This window comes from Sinohyriopsis cumingii, chromosome 13 (genome assembly GCF_028554795.1).
Source record: "Sinohyriopsis cumingii isolate HCF-2022 chromosome 13, ASM2855479v2, whole genome shotgun sequence".
Lineage (NCBI taxonomy): Eukaryota > Metazoa > Mollusca > Bivalvia > Unionida > Unionidae > Sinohyriopsis > Sinohyriopsis cumingii.
The window spans coordinates 62,292,943-62,310,297 of NC_142973.1; the positions used below are offsets into that span (position 1 = coordinate 62,292,943).

General features: G+C 35.8%; 1 protein-coding gene across 4 annotated transcripts in view; it reads right to left on the bottom strand.

Annotated features, from left to right (window-relative positions):
• LOC149785695 (CCR4-NOT transcription complex subunit 4-like) overlaps positions 1-17,355 on the bottom strand; it is a 73,339-nt gene that overhangs the window by 7,339 nt on the left and 48,645 nt on the right. For 3 of the 4 annotated variants that reach the window (XM_089979555.1, XM_089979556.1, XM_089979554.1), the window contains 3 exons: positions 15,599-15,740; positions 13,419-13,511; positions 5,077-5,199 (listed from right to left, as the gene is read on the bottom strand). In XM_089979555.1, coding sequence (XP_089835681.1) covers positions 5,077-5,199; positions 13,419-13,511; positions 15,599-15,740 — 358 coding nt within the window. The remainder of the gene's footprint in view (positions 1-5,076; positions 5,200-13,418; positions 13,512-15,598; positions 15,741-17,355) is intronic. The other variant, XM_089979557.1, reaches the window with a different exon arrangement.

Below are 17,355 nucleotides of genomic sequence, written 5' to 3' on the forward strand. Positions count from 1 at the left end.
AATGAATGAACAATCAAGAGTAAAGATGACAGGACACACCTTTTAAATCAACAAAACTGGTAGATAGATTTTTGTATAAAACTGATACACAGAAAAATAAATGAATTCACAGAACTGAATACATTCAGACATTAATTTGATGGCATTAACTTTTCCCAAGAATCTTTATTTGCCAAAGTTTCTATAATCATAAAGAACATAGATTGTGATGAATTTAAAAATTTCAGATGTTCTACTTAACAAGAAGCTCAAGATCATTCACACGTGTTACATGTGCCCATGAGCCAAATGCAAAAGATATTAGCCAAGAAATCAGGGCCATAAGGATACTTTCTGCATGAATTTCTTCCAATGTTGTTGATCTGAGATAACAAGAATTATTGTAGGGCTGCTATAAGTTTTATATCTTTATCTATATCTGATGGCATATCAGAACTTTTCCAACAACGTAAGGCCTCTATGCCAGGACACTTTCTATCAATGTTGGTTAAATTCTGTTCAGTGAACATTTTTCTCTTTTTTTGGGGACAGAAGTTGTGTAAATGTATTTTCTCTTTTAACTGCCGCCATAAAAGATTGACCATTTGATTGGGGAGCCATCCTAAGGTCACCTTACAATCTCACATAATCTAGAGACAACACATGTGTAGGAAAAAATAATATACATACATACAAACACATTTATGTAACACACAACCCCATTTTAGATAGCCAAATACAAACATACAGCATCTAGGTGACAGAGACTTTATGATATTACAGTCCTTTGTTCCTGTTTACCATCAAATCAGACTCAATAATTTTTAGTTGGTTATTAGCTTTTAATACAAATACAATGTACGCCATAACATGATGCTATTAAACATGCATCTGAACTATAATAAATCATTCTTAGTTACTGATGGAATAATGGTTCTCAGTATTCCCTAATCACTATAAATGCTTCTTTATTTTTCGATCTGAATGCAATATATTTTTCCAGATTATATAGGTCTTTAAGAAACACTTTCAACTCCTCTAATCTAGGCATATCCCTTTTTATTATACATATATAGATGTAGCATTTTGCTAGAAGAAAACAAAATTAGAAAGGTTGTCCATATATTCCATCCATACATGTGGTCCAAGGTTGACATTGCCGGGGTGTGAGTGGGAGACAAGCGCCCCACTCCTCCAGAAATGCACCATACAGCTTGCGTCTCTGAGCTCCTGTCAACTAAAATCTAGCTCCTGGCCTTTGTGAGTGGCTTAGCTTCGAAGTTAGGCAGACCATGTTTTCCACTAACAGGAGAGGGGGTGAAGGCAGGCCAATGGCACCTTAAAAACCAGTCGCTTCAGGTAGATGGGGATCGTAAACCTTGGATGGTAGCTCATCCAGGAGAAGGAAAACTCTGATTCCAAACCTCTGCTGCCTTGCAGCTATACCCACTCATGGGATAGGCTAAGGGAGTAAACCCCCGACAGAAAATCCGGAGACCTAAAGCGGTCTGTCATTGACTTCAATGTCATTCCGGCAACTACTGTGACGCTGTTGGTACCAAGCTCTATCAGCATTCGTCGTTCCCTTGGGTCCACCAGCTATGTGGAGAGGGGGAATCTGCTGCATGGGCAACAGCTGATTCTCCATACCACCCTGCCCAGGCTTTGTAGCTCCACTGGAGAGGACACTCCAGTATCGTCGTATGGCAGCAGCACAACACGAAAAGTAGCAGTTTACCAGTTTTAATTCAAAGCTCGATTGGCGTAGAGCTTGGCACCAGGGGTTACTTCTGGCGGTGGGAGAGATCACCATGTCTCACTTAACAGCTATCGCCTGCCTCAGGCTGGGCAGCCCCCAGTTAGTAAGGTGCTGCCCACCATTGCCTGTCTGCTTCACTTGGTGTGTGCAGCTTAGAGAACCACCTCGACAAGTGGGCCACAAACTCCGCACCTAGAAAGAAATAAGAAGATTCTAGCTCTTGATTTTGCAACCTGGAACATCAGGACCACATGTCCTGGAATGACCGCTGACCTACAGCAGATCGACGATGCATGGTAGACTGCCATCACTGACAGAGAACTTTCCCAAATGTTCATGTATCTCTCAATAATATAAGGTTTTGCACTTGGCACAATATCATGTTCAATTTATTTCAAATCCAGTGGGACACATCATTACATGGCCTGGTTATCACATTTCCAAAACAAATACAGTACTGGACAATTATATTTTAAACAGAAACACAAGCTTGAAACCACTGTAATTTTGAGTTTATTGTTATTTAAAATTTGTATCATATATGTCAGGCCATATATCCATATTCATATTGAAAATTTCATTCCATTTATTTGCACTAGTTCGTGTAACATCCGTTATTTAAAGTGACTTGTAATAGTCTTTACATCCTTTCTTGTCACAAAATACAATTTCTAAATGGAAAGGGATAAATGGTTTAACTGGTGTCTTATGTCTAACTTTTTACATCTTGAAATATACCTTGAAAAGCAAGGAAATTCATAAAGACCATATTTAACTTTAAAGTTATCAAAGTCAATAATATTTCCATGTCTGTACGCATATAACCAATATAGATTAAATTATATTCAAACCATTTCCTACAGAAAATGGGTAACTTGTTTTCATAAAGTCTTTCCTGTCCAAGGTATATTTTTCTCATTAACAGTTTCCAAGCCAGTAAAACATTATGCAAAAAAAAGTGAACTTTGTCTTTCTGGACAAAGTAATAACATTTTCATAATTCTTTTACATATGAAAAGACTTAGAAAGAGGAATGGCTTGCTTATCATTTGAAATAGTCTCTGACAGGTTTGACTGAAATGATCAAAAACTGGAAGATCCAAATGTCAATACTGACTAGGTTGCTGACCCTGATATAATGAATACCATTTGCTGCTGAGATACTAACACTTAGAGACAAAAATCTCAATTGTAAAACATCATAAGGATATATCCCTCATAATTAAATGAGGCTATAGACCCAAATGGCAAATGTAATAAGGCAGGTGCCCTGGGTTGAAAGACACCCAAGTCAGGATAATTTCCAGCTGTTTCATAGATATTGGTGGAATATGACATTTGTTTCACTGTGTTTTTACTTTCAGTAACTTTAGCTGGACAGATGCAGCATTGATATCTTTACTGTACAAAGGCGATGGGCATTCAAGTGACGACTTTATTAAATCTGACAAGAGAATGATTTTTAAATATAGCCATACCTGATGGAAGATAATCAGGATTTCTACCCAAATGTTATGGAAGCCAAACCAGAGCCACCAAGGATACAATTTTGACAACATATTCTACATTCGTACAAAGTTTTATAAAAAGCCATTCCAATGATGAAAATCAGTTTTCCACAGGACTGCTAGGGAGTCATGTCAGACATAAGTTTCACACAACGTATCATAAGAAACACCACTATCAAGTTTTATCAAGATTGCTTCAGCCATCAGAAGTCAAAAAAGGTTTTCACTGGGTTGATAACACAAAGTTCTTGGAAGGGACAAACAGTTTTGATAGAGCTAGTTCTAAGAAACATTCATACAGTTTGATCAAAAAACTGACCCAGCTGTTCTGGATTTGAAGTGAAAAATCATTTGTTTTGAGAGGGTTGCTATCGAAGCCAAATCATTGCTAAGCCACCAGACAATTCTGATCATAGCATCTGTGATATAAACACTACCAAGTGTAATTATAACTGACTCAGTTCTTCTGGAGAAGCTAAAACGCTCAGTTGTTTTTGATAAGCTGAAAATAGGTTTTCCATATTCTTGCACATCATTGTTTGGTAAGCCAGCCCAAACACAATTTTGATAGAATATTTCCTCAGTAACACTTGTATTAAATTTGATCAAAATTAGCTCAGCCATTCTAAAGAAGTTGAGTATATTTTCTGTCTAGCTGTTAAGGAAGATGCAAACCTTTAAGGAAGCCACCAAGATAATTTTGATATAGGTCCTAATAAACATTTTTTCCAAGTCTGATCAAAACTGGCTCTTTAGTTTTGAAGAAGCTGAAAATAGGTTTCCCACGATGTAGGTACACAACTTCTAGGGAAGTCACGCATGACATAACTTTGAGAAAGTATGAAACACACCAAGTCTGATAAAAATTGTCTTGTTTTAGTAAAGAAGCTGAATACAGGTATCTGGACCAGCTGCATTGAAAGCCAAATCATTGAAAAAAAGTCACCTACGACACAATTTTGATAGAACATCTGACACAATTTTGATAGAACATTCCAACCATATCTTATCAATGTAGGCTGAGCTGTACTGGGTGATTAAAAGTAGAACCCCAAATGTTGAACCCCAAATGAATAGGCATTTTATGTATCCACAAAGTCTGGTCTAGTATGTATGCAGCAGCATATTTGGCACATAAGCGCAATAGTTGCTATACATATTGCTGCTTAAAATGTAAAGTTCGAAAAATGTAAAAATGAATTTTACACAAAATTTGAAAGACAAAGATCTCCAATTAAATGTAAACATGAAGAACTAGATAAAATAGAAAGATGCTAAAATTCTGTAAAATGTAAATAAAATAAAAGGCAACAGCAATGCATGTACAAGCCTTATAACATGTGGTCAATTTAAAAATATACATAGACCTTAATCCCAAAGATTTTCTTGGGTGGAATATCGTCATACAGTTTCTTCATGCAATTCATCCCAAAATACTTCTGGGTGGAAATCAACACACTCAACAAGAATGTGTTTCGCTCTCTGTGGATACTAGCATGGTATGCACACTGGTCTAGATTCATCTTTCAGGAAGTATACAAGAGATAGGTATGTGTCTTCTTTCCAACAGGTCTATGATGGAGGGCTAATGTTATAGTGTGGAAACTACATTTCTTCTTGCAGTCAAAGTCTCCTTACCTTTTAACCCTAAAATTTAATGAGCTTTTTTGTCACCCCAAGTGCTAGCTATTAGGGTGGCAAATATAGATTGTGAAGAACTCCAGTTACTGTGTGGAAATGAAATGGGAAACAGACTCAAGGATGATCAGACATCATACCATGATGTGCTGTGCTTGCTTTATAGTGGATGTATAATAAGAGATGGCTTACTTCTGAGTGGAAACTGTTGTGCACTGAAGGGTAGTCTGTGGTTGGGACCAGATGTGTTTTCTGTCTCTGTTAACTGATTAATGGATTTGAGCCAGTATGGGGAATCATCTGATAGCACTGAACCTGAAAATAGACCCACTCATATTAATAATGCCTTTGTGTTCAGATTCTTTTAAATCTGTTCTGAGATTTTTTTTTAAAGCATGTATGCCATAAAAGTACACATTTTTTACAATAATGGAAAAATTTGCAATTATGCAATGATAATTTAAATCATCTACATATGAACATATTTTTTCATTCCAAACCTGTCTATAATGAGAACTGTATACAATGTATATTTGCTTGTAAGATCAGTCAAACTACAAACTGCACAGACCTGGGTCTACCAGAACGTTATGCTGACAGATCTGGGTATGTGCAGTTCATTAAGATTCAGTAGAACAACAGACTCTGATCTGCAGGCATATTATGCTATGGCAAATAAGGATCTTTCATTGTTTGCAGCTCGACCTGACTTATAAATTAGTATATATGGTATTTTATGTGCAATCTTGCAAACAAAAGAGATGTCAACCCATGAGCACGCTTATAAGCAATACTTGCATCAATTTTTTAGTCTCGAGGAAGCCAGTCAGGAAGTGATAATCTCTTAAAGTATTGAACAACTGTCCAATCCTATTGCACCTTTTTTTGAGCAGAAACATACCTGTATAGTTATTAAGAAGTATGGTTCAATGAGAATGAATGGCTTATCCATTCCCCCAATGCCTGAGAAGTTTTCTTCAAAATGTATCTGCATCAACAAAAAAAAATTCTTCTTCTTTGCAATCATTTTTCACCAATATATAGTGTAACTGACTCATTACATTCTGAATATTACAATGACAAACAATATTCTTTGTACCTGCAGTGTTAAATTTCGGTTGCTCCAATGATGCTATTCCAAAAGTCTGAAAGTCTGATGCCCAGGGCCTCTCTAAATCTAGACTGAGTCCTTCCCATATTCCTATTTTTTTCTAATGATCCCATGGCTGGGAATGTTGTTGTTATAGGGTTTCACGCCATTTTTCAGCACAAGATAAACTATACATGGAGGCCAGTATGAATTGTGGAGGAAGAACCCGGAAAAAATCCGGAAAGAACCACCGACCCGAGAAGCTACTGGCAAGCTTTCTCACATACCCAAATTGGCTGAGCCAGAAACTCGAACCCACGCAGACTGGTGAGATGGCAGTGATCTGTAACGGTCGCTTCAGACCACTCGGGGCTCCTGGCTGGGAATGAACACTATACTAATTAATCTATCATAGTGGTACCAAAATCCTTTTCTTCTTACCCGTGTCCCTTGAGAAAACTCATGTTCAAATTACTATTCCAAAATTTCTTCAAGTTTCTAGAATTCTGAATTTTCACCAAAAGTTAGCAACAATTCTACATACTCTGCAATTGTTGGCATCCCTGTAGCAAGCTTTCTTGGATGGAACAATAACTGTACTAAGGGCTGTTCCAGTATAACATATATCCCCCCCATGGATGGCACTTCAAAAAGAACTTATGTAGGAGGTTGTGTTTCAAAAGATTTTGAATCTGACAGTGGAAGGTTGGTTAGGAAAATCACTTCTGTTGTGGGTTGTGTTAACAAAATGAAAAATCACTGGTGGGGTTGTCGGAAGAAAAAAAAAGATTATATATTTAAAATCACATCTAACCCCCTCCAAGCGATCTAACGTGAATAAAACATTGGGTCTGAAAATTATGCCAGAACACGCAAATGCATTTGTACAAATCAGTGTACTTTTAAAGCAGTGATACACATTCCACAAATTAAGTCAATGTTGCAGATATAAAACGTGCTTTGCGCAGTATGCAATTTTTATTCAACTCATACTTTAAAAGTGCATTTCGTGACGTAATTCATACTGCCTGTAGTGGTCTCGCAGTGCTTGACACGACACCAAGATTCAGGAAGGCAAATGTTAAAATAGCTGGATACTTCTGTTCAACATGAATGGCCATTAAACTAAATCTGATTGGTTCATTGGGCCCTGGAACAAGCATTTTATGGTAATTTTAACCTTATTTTCATCATAGAAGTTTTAAAAATGCATGTTTCAAATAAGGGCCACACAGGAAACGAAAATGGCTGAATTACAACAGGGTTTGTCTTCAGACGATGTTTTCAGTCAGTAAATGCAGGCTGGTGATAGCTATGATGACAATGAATTTCATGTCTGCTGGACACTGGGAAAATGTCACTGGAAATATCAGTGTGTGATTTTAAGCCCAAAATTGATGCTGAGTGCAAGTCCGATGTACGTGTTGGATGGACACGATACCCATGTCTGAACAAGCAGACTATGGGAATGTTGGACTTAAAACCCTAATACAGCATTATGGAAGAGAAAAAATATGGCATAAGAGGCAGCAAAGTACTGATTCATGTTAGTGAAAACTTTTCCTTTTGGAACTGAGATATCCAAAAGAGAATACCCATGGGGCCATACCTGTGAGATGGTGAAAATTGCACAACCATAAAGAACAGTAACTTGTTCAAGCTAGTTATTCATATGCATTTCAGACAGCAGGCAATGGAGGGAGTTCTCAGCACAGAAAAATATTTGCACACAGAGGAGGAGGATCATATTAAATTCAGACAATCAACAGATTAATGCTCATAGAGAACAGCAGAGAATCCCCATACAACATAATTACATGTGTGTAGATCTCTAGTTGGCAGAACCACCATGGCAACAAAAGAATAACGAGACAAACTTTCCCATCATGCAGATGTATTACCAAATAAAGTACATGCTCTCTATGTGCAAAAATTAAATGACATTAAATATAAGAGACTGTGTGAACTTAAAGCAAGACGGATAAAATTTGTCCTGTTTGTGTTTGGCTATACCTATGTATATTTTACGCATGGTGATATTTTCTGCACACCTTCTGGCACTTAGTTACAAGCCATCATTTGGTATTTGTATTACAAATTGGATTACTATTATTCAGTACACAACATTTTGAAGCAGCGTCATTAAATAATGATGAAACTGATGAAAAAATACTTGATGTCATTCTGATATATGGGTTCATTACTACACTACTAATCTGTTCATCCTGACTCTTTTTTTACCATCTCCTTTAGTTTTACTCATGCCAATACTTTTAATAAAATTGTAACTTCTATTTTCTTGCAATCTAAATATTTGTGATCATGTGTTATTGTCAAAAGGTAAAATGTACTTAGTTTTGTTGTAAAATCTAAAACTATTATTTATCAAGGGACTAAAGTAAAAGGTGGGCCAACTTCATGTGTGCAGAAATTATTGTTATATTACAGAGTGTTGTTAGAAGCAACAGAATACAAGATATATTTTGCATTATTTCTGCATATTCCAATCAGTATTTTCCCAGTGGTATTAATTTCCTGATCTGATGTTGTTCGTTTCTTGTGCAATTTGGACACATCAAGAATTCTCAGTTTCATTAAAAAACAATGTAATCTGTCTCTAATCGAGTTGTTTGAGAAGAAAGAAATTTTTTAACCCAAAAATCACTGAAGCTATGAGTTCTGGCATTAAAGTCTTGCATTAAATAACATTTTAATTAATCATGATAGCAACTGAGGATGCAACTGTACTAATTTCACCTTTGGTATATTCAAATCTTGAATGTGATGGAGGAACATGGCTCGAAAAGAAACATCAATTTTAGAACCTATACACTGACTATGAATCAAGTAAATAATCCGAGTCCGACTGAATTGTTAGAAAAATTTGAATTCTTTTGACAACATCATAATTAGCTGTCAAATCTGGAGTAAGCCTAAGGTCTTTCTGCCATCCCAACCAAGACCCTACTACAACCACGAGACCATGCCCAATGACATCACAGTAATGATGACTATACAACTAGAGATGACATCTCATTGAGTATTTTGATTTTGGTAGAGCCTTAACAAGAGTGGAACAGTAAGAAAGAGAGACAGATATTCAAGCGTTAGGGAGATATTTAACAACGGCTATTCCTCCCACCACCACTTCCTCACTGGAGATCACACACACACACAAAAAACTTAGATTAAATCCTGAAATCCTGGCAGCTTCCCTGCAGGGGAGATAACTTGACCATTTTATTTGATTTGATTTGTCAGGTTATCCCATGGTATTTCTGTTACTTTATTTTACAGTGTCCAGTCAGCATGGTCAAAAAAGGCTTAAAACCACTTAAAGTTGTTGAAGGACTCACATTACTACAGATATGAAAGAACGAGAACCATACTGTAAATCAGTTAAGATCAAATAAAGTATATATGGGTTTGACTCCCTGATTGGTTGATAATGAAAGTAAGGTTTTAGTAAAAAGAATCTTTTGAGAACTTGCCCTACTTGTAACTGAAAAAAGTGAGGGATATTGTTTTATTAACATACTTTATGTTCCTTTACAGATCTGAGTTTGGAAGACTTATTACTGAAATCAGCAGCTGACTCTTTGGTTTAGTATTGAAAACACACATTTCAAATTTGTGTAGATCCAGAAAATGGTGTGGCTTTTATGGTTTTCTATTCCACAAAAGTTGTCATCATAGATGTGTGTATATTGATACAAATTTGATCATGAGAACTCAAAATTTTAAGTTATTGAATTTTAACATTATGGTGTTTAAACAGGTTTATAGTGGGAACTGAATTAGTACAGCGAGTCCTGAACTCTTTTGGGTTTTGTGCAGAAACATGGAATCCAAGCAGAATACATCCAGAAATGTTGAGGTTTTCTATCTTGGATTTAGTCTCCCCGATGCATTTCACATTGATATGCATATTCACAAACAATCAGTATAGTAGTAGGAAAAGTAACTGACAAATTTAGATACATATCATAAACAAGACAAACAGCATGTGGGGGGACAAGATCATAAGAACAGGCTGGAATGGAGAAGTATAATAAAAACAATGAGTAGAAGTGTGCCTCTCTTTTATGTGTGCAACTTTATTTTCTCAGCTTCAGTAAGAAATTTTATAAAAGGGAAGTCAATAAAAGGTGTACAGTTAACTAAACCAATGTGAATTTAGCTACTTAAAAGATGTATCAAATCGATTTTAACCTTCTGGCTATATCTGTTCTGGTCTGTTTCTGTCCATTCTGGTGATTATGTCCAACAAATCAGTATCGATGTAAAAAAATTTGGTAAATTTAAAGATTGAAAAATCTTCTGGCAGATTATGATTATACACTGTATTTCTGCCTGAGAGATGTAAATAATTTCATTTCCTGGTTTGATTCTGGTTGTTGCTCAATTCAAATGCATCACTGAAAAACACTGATGCATTCTCATACTTTGCTACAAATATTTATTACAGATGCGCATCTCCAGATATCGGTGAATATAGCTTGAATAAGTTATAAAAGTTCTAGTTGGAACAATGGACATTGTTAGAGAAACTTTAAGTGAGCTAAAATGTAAACTTTTTAGCATCGCGTGACACAGAATTGCTCAATACTTCTCCATCTCATAGGCTCACCATGAAAAATCCATTTGTACCAACTGATGATGACTTTTAGGTAACTGTTCAGAAGCACATAATTAATGATATTCAAAGGTCTACAAAAATTACTAGTCAAAATTTATAAACTCATAACAGCTGTGGCAAAAATGATGGACTAGTACCTTTGCTGCTGTTGCCACAGTTGATTAGTTGGTTGATTTAGTTTGGTTTGGTTGTTTTTTGTTGTTATTTAAACAGCAGGTGAAGGAAGAACCCCAAAAAAACCATCAACCCAAATTGGTCGATATGTGATGCATATTCTGACAGAGGGCTACATCTGTTCTCCCATGCAAGAAATCTTTCTTCTTATAGTAATTAACTGCACCTTTTCCAGATGCCTTCTGAGCTTCAATTTTTCCTTATGCAGCTTCTGTTGCAGGTGCTGTTTCAAACTCTTCCAACCGTGATTACCATAATTGCGATCTTTATTGCAGAGGTCACAAAATGCCAGTCCTCTAGCATTGTTTTCTTTTAAACTGACCAACTAAATTGCCATCAACTTTTAATTCCAGCCATTCCCATTTCCATATGTTTTTTCAACTTTTATTTAAACTTTTTGTGTCATGGTCTCTCTCAACAACTTGGGACACAATGTTTTGCAAGCATGCTTCTTCTTTCCATTGCCATCAGTTTCCATTATACGAAGATTCACTGGATGAATTTAAACCTTTGACTAATCAGAAAACTCTCTATATAAGTCATATATGGAACAAATAATTTACAAGGGTCGTTGTGGAATGGGAGCCAGACAGACTGTTTTTAAAAAATCGGATCAGAGATGATATAAAAAACGGACTATATCAAGACAAATCTGATTCAAGTTAGGAGAAAAGCGGTTTTCCGCTTTAAAATGGAGAAAAATCACGTCTGATTATTAGCCACGTGCCTCATTTAACAACAGGGGTGGCCTTATAAGAGGGGGACTACTGTATTCCAATTTCAATCCGAACTAAATAAAAAAATATGGCTTCCAGGATGCTAATAAGACCCACCAATCAGATGCAAGATCACCCCAGTCACATCCATAGATCTCGCTCATATCTGGACTTGTCCAAGATTCTGATGATGTATTTCAAGGATGATAAAAACTGAATGAAAACATGACCTACAAAGTGGTATCAAGCAAATGAAAAGACCATCTCAGTAAGGTAGTTAATTTATTCCATAAGTTTGACCAGTTTTCAGTAAGGTGTAACAAGATACAAACTATTCTAAAGCTGTAAACCGTATTTAAAAGTTCAGTATTTGAAACATGTGATGGTAAATATTATGTTCAACTGAAAAGTTTGTAAAGTGCACAAAGACCTTATTTACCAATAGTACAGTTGCACAAACTTAGTTCCAATCTCTGTGCAGCTCAAAGGCTTGTTGCAATCTCAACTTGACTGGAAATTTTATTCTATTTCACATGACAACGGCAATCTAATCTCCCACCACAAGACATAAATTGGCATGTGAGGTACAATAAACGTTATTGTCTCCCTTCCTGCTTTTATTCATAAGAATCTGAATATTCCTTTTTATTCTTCTGTGCTGATTATTAACACTTTTTGGGAGGCTTATTTTCCATTTTGTCTTCAACATGCTTCACTTGCTGGATGCCATTTTTTAAAAAATTTTTTTTATAATCAACAGTTTGATCAGGCAGATGCTTTGCATGAAAAAATGTGCTGTTTAAAACAACTGAGGTACTGCTGTAAAGTTTAGTACCATTTTCATTTTGTACCAACTATATCATAAGCAGTATTTTGGTGAAAATCCCATGTTGATATGACAGTCCAACTAGGCGGAGTAGCAAGAAGATTTTTAAGATGACCACTGTGGTGGCCACATTGGACACCAGCCCCACACAATTTTCAGTTAGGACCAACATCATAAGAAGCCTTTTTGTGAAAACCCTCATGTTGTTGATGTGACCATCCATGCAGGATAGTAGTAACAAGATTTTCAAGAGGCCACTAGTGGCAATATTGGATTTCCTAGCTGCACCACTTTCATTTAAGACCAAATAAACTATAGGATGAATGTGTGCCTAAAGTTTCAAGGCAATCCTTTAAGTAGTTTAGGAGAAGTAGTGATAACTTGTGCTAATGGACAGACAGCTAATATTGCAGTCAATGGACAACAGACCATCATGCAAGCTCTTCTGGTCTATATTTTCAACTACATTTGAAATGAAGATCCACAGTGCAGAATAACTGATGGATAGGGCATAATTTACTTGTTAAAGTCTGCCAGCTCTCGCTATTTGGGGTAGCCTTGACTGCCAAATGTACTAAATGTGTATTTGGTTATTGTATACTTAAATCAAAGCCAAAATTATTGAGTTTTAGTTGTTTTCCTTAAATTATGCTTTATAGCAATCTCTCTCTCTCTCTCTCTCTCATTCTCTCTTGTGTACTTCATGTGTATATTTATAATGTTGATACATTCATAATATTTAATGTGTTCATTTTTCCTTCATGTTTATAGGTGTTTAAACAAGTTCTTGAGTTTGTAATGCTTGATATGTTCACTATATGAAACACAAATTTAAAATGACCGATTGAATTGGCTGGGACATGAAAGAATTGACCAGTAACAATGTGGCTGCTTTCTTCTGAAACAAGCAAATACTCTGAATGAGCTAGCCGTCTGTGCAACCTGGCAGCTGTCTGGAGAACAGATGTAGTTGTGGAGTCTTTACTTATGTCAAACACTTACAAAGATAACTACAGAATCTCAAATATGCAACCAAGAAAATTAAATATATAGCCAATAATGTCAGTATGGCAGCACACGAGTACATACCATCTGTGACATATCCTGAGGAGAGAATTGCTGGATCATAGGCTCCTACAAGATCGTTAGCCTTGGAGGACATAGTGGAGTTACGGCACCAGTCTGAAACACACATAGGGTGTTTTAATTCCAATTATATGGTATCTAGATCTGGGCGTTTTACTACCTTTTACAAAATGTCAAGATTCTGTGCCAAAAGACTCTCTTAAATCCTCTAAGATAATAAACTCCCATAAATGTAATAACAATAACTGAAATATAATTTTCAACTTTCAGTGAACAAGAGTTATTAGTGATGTGTGCATTGCAATGGGCACTGTTCATTGCAACTTGTTCCATAGGTCCTGAAACAGAAATCTGAGTAGGAAAGAGAGAGGGGAAGCTGGGCAATCTGAGACCATGATTGCTCAAAAGGATGATATGGAATGCTTCAAATCCATCTCCTGCAAAGTCTCATAAACACAAACAACATCCCATGTAAAGATTTGAAGCTGAATAAAAGGGCCATAACTAGAGGTGAAATGATTCATCAATATGCATCAATACATTTGTCATACCAATACACATATCGTTAGAAGAGGTGAATTGATACAAAATGAAACTGACCAATTAGAAGTTACTTTAATACTCTGCAGCCAAGAATAATTACTGGTTGTTTACATTTTTACTCTTTAAGAATTCATCTGAGAGTGCTGTTGCACGTACAGGCACTCATTTTTATCAGTAAAAAAAGCAAACCTAATGGCATCACCTGCTTGCCTTCTATGAACACAAGGTGATGTTGTTCATAAAGCCCCCACACTCGCAGATTCCAGGTTATTTATCCTATCCCAACTGCATGTTCAGCACAAAGGAGACATTTGAAATGTGTTCCCCAAGTATAATGAGATATTTTACTCATCATTTAAAAACCACTTTTATGTGAAGTTACTCATTTGAATCACATCTTGTTAACCTGGGTCTAATTTGATGGGTGCACTTCCGACGTGTCATGCAGTGACAAATGTTACATTGAATTTTGACTAACATGATATTGAATTCTTAACACACATAAAAGGGAAATGCCTGCCACTGACAGACCTTCCAAAGATGGAAAGACCATGAAGCTAATGTGTAGCAATAATGTATCATATCGTAGGCTGCGTACTGTGAATCATATTGATATTCAGCACCGGTGTATCGTTTCACCCCTAGCCATAACTCTTAAAAATGGAGCACATGAGACAAAATCTATACAAGGCACATCTGTGTGTAAAAGACAATGTTCTAACAAAAATCCATCAGAGTATACTGAATGGTTCTCCATACAATCAGACTCCAAGCAACAGTCCAAGTTTCCATGTGAAGACGTAAATTTGCTTGACAAGGGCCACTAACTTGGTTCTAAATGGAACAGAAAAGGCAAAAACAACAAAGGCACATCAAAGTTTATGAAACAGTGCTCAAACCAAATTGCAGATACCTGTACTATGCCAGCTACAAGCAACATCCCAAGTTTAGATATGGACTGTCAAGGGTCATATTATCTTCGTATGAGGCTCTAATGAATTCTGTTTAAAGAGGCAGCATTTCCAATAAATATAATGACATCAATACAAAATGTCTGAATTGAACTTAGCCCAATCCTTATAAATGGTAAACACTGAAGCAGGGAAGAATGTCAATCCATCCTTGTCCAAATCTCAAAGTTTGGTTAATCCCAACTAACACTATGTCCCCAAAATGCACAATTGTCATCACTGATAAATTTGGATGATCAAGTTTCAGATGTATGCACTCAACATATAATAACGGTGAATAAATACAAAACTAGCTGAAAGTCATTAGTTTTTCTCACTAAAGCATTCACAAGGACTATATTATTTACAAGGGTAAGATTTCTTATCAATTGCAACATAAAATACTGACACAGACCATTGAAAGTACTATGCAATTTCTGCATTTGTTTCAACTATTAACTGCAATTCAAATGTGTCAGATTTCTTCACTGAGAACCAAGAGAAACCAAATCCTTCCACTCTAGGGGAATTTATGATGACGAACAGAAAATCCATACTCTACCATTATCTACCTGTAAAATCATTTAAAAAATTGTGCTCTAACAACTAGAATTTCTTTATGTCAAAGACAAGGAAACAAGGCTCAAGACAACAGCAATCACCTAGAAGTAGATACAAAAAGACCCTTACTCTTCTGATTGTGGCCATTATGTGTTGTGTTTCTCCGAGTGTTTTCTGTGCTAGAGTATGGTGGGGCACCAAAGCTGATGTTGATATTGGGCAGAAGTGCTCTTAAGCCTTCTTGCCAATCTTTTAGGTTAACAACATCATTCTGCAAAGAGAACAAAATGAGTCATACAACAACCTAACCTAATAATGATCTAACAAGTAACAAGCATTTGTATTGAAGGAATTGTTTCAGTTTTAAATCAAGTGTTCTTGCAGACTCATGCAATGATATTCAACACTGAGGACTAGAAAAAAATGAGGTAATTGACTTTCATGAATATGACACCTGTGACATGTTTCAAATATCACTTGAATTTCTAATATATTTACAAACTATCTGAAAGGTGAGCAAGGATGAACACAAACATTGAGGGAATACAGCATATCAAAACCACCAAAAAGTTAATACAACAAAAAAATATTATTACTATTATCCTAAAACAAAAAGCACAAGTGACACTAATCATCTCTATGAAACTTAACTGACCATTTTACTAGGCAGATTATGTGGCATTGTAAGAACATGACAATACATAAACGCCCTCCAAACTTTGTATCATGCCAATTTTACCTATTCTTCTACAGTATGACAAAATCCTTTCTAAAACTATAGGCACAATTAATATGTGTTGTCACTAGCTCAAAACTGAGCTTATCCAGATTCTTGATATAAATGTATTCACCAGGGTTTAATTAGAATTGTATGAGAATTATAGGTTTACTGCATTTGTATGGGAAAATATGAATGAGTTTTGGGATGGAATACTCACGACCTTGGGAGTGCAGTATATCCTTCTGACAAAACGAGTTCATATTTTCACATACAAATGCAGCAACCTTTTTATTATATGCTCATTTTTTTAATTCTACCTAAGGTTTAATTATATGAACAAAATACACTACAAGAAACAACGTAAATGAATGAATGTTGTATTCCAAACTAAATACACAAGTGCAGATTTGTCATTACACAGTAATATCATTATTAATGCGCACATAACTCCACCCAGATAAATTTGAACTTAGTCGCAAGCTCGACATAACTTTCGATACAAAATGGCGTCTACTTAAAATGGAAATTTGCAGTCATATTGTGAATGAATGCGCATTGCAACAACTTTTCTATTTGATCTGGAATGAATATATTTTGGTATTTTGTTTCAATTCAAGGAAAGTTTGTGATTTTGGACTGGATTCATCTGTGCAAATTATACATGAAATACATTGGATTGAAGTGGGGCGGGAGAAGCATGTTTACGTCTGCAAATGTGTTTCTGTCACTGAATGTTTGAAATCATAATGTGGGATAAATATGTGGTCTTTCAATTGCAATTATCAAAAAGACGCTATGGAATTTAATGCTTATTTCATTTTGAGTGTAGTAAGGAGGATGCAATTGCACTTATCATCGAAATTACAGCACAATTTCGAAATGTGTAATCCAGATTGAAAACCTATGACATGGCTCATGTAATTCGGATTTGCAGAATTAAGAAAATACATTTTGAGGAAATTCATTATGTAAAAATAAGTATATTTTGCCATTCTTATCCGCAGCTAAAGAAGACAGTATATGCCTTGTCACTTGTATGATATTTGTAAGGACCTTATCTTCCGTCTTTTATATAATGTAGCTAGCCTAAATCCGTAACATTGTATCAATGCGGAATGTGCCAAAACAGTTTTTTTTGCAGTCCACAAAACATGTTTTAGTTCAT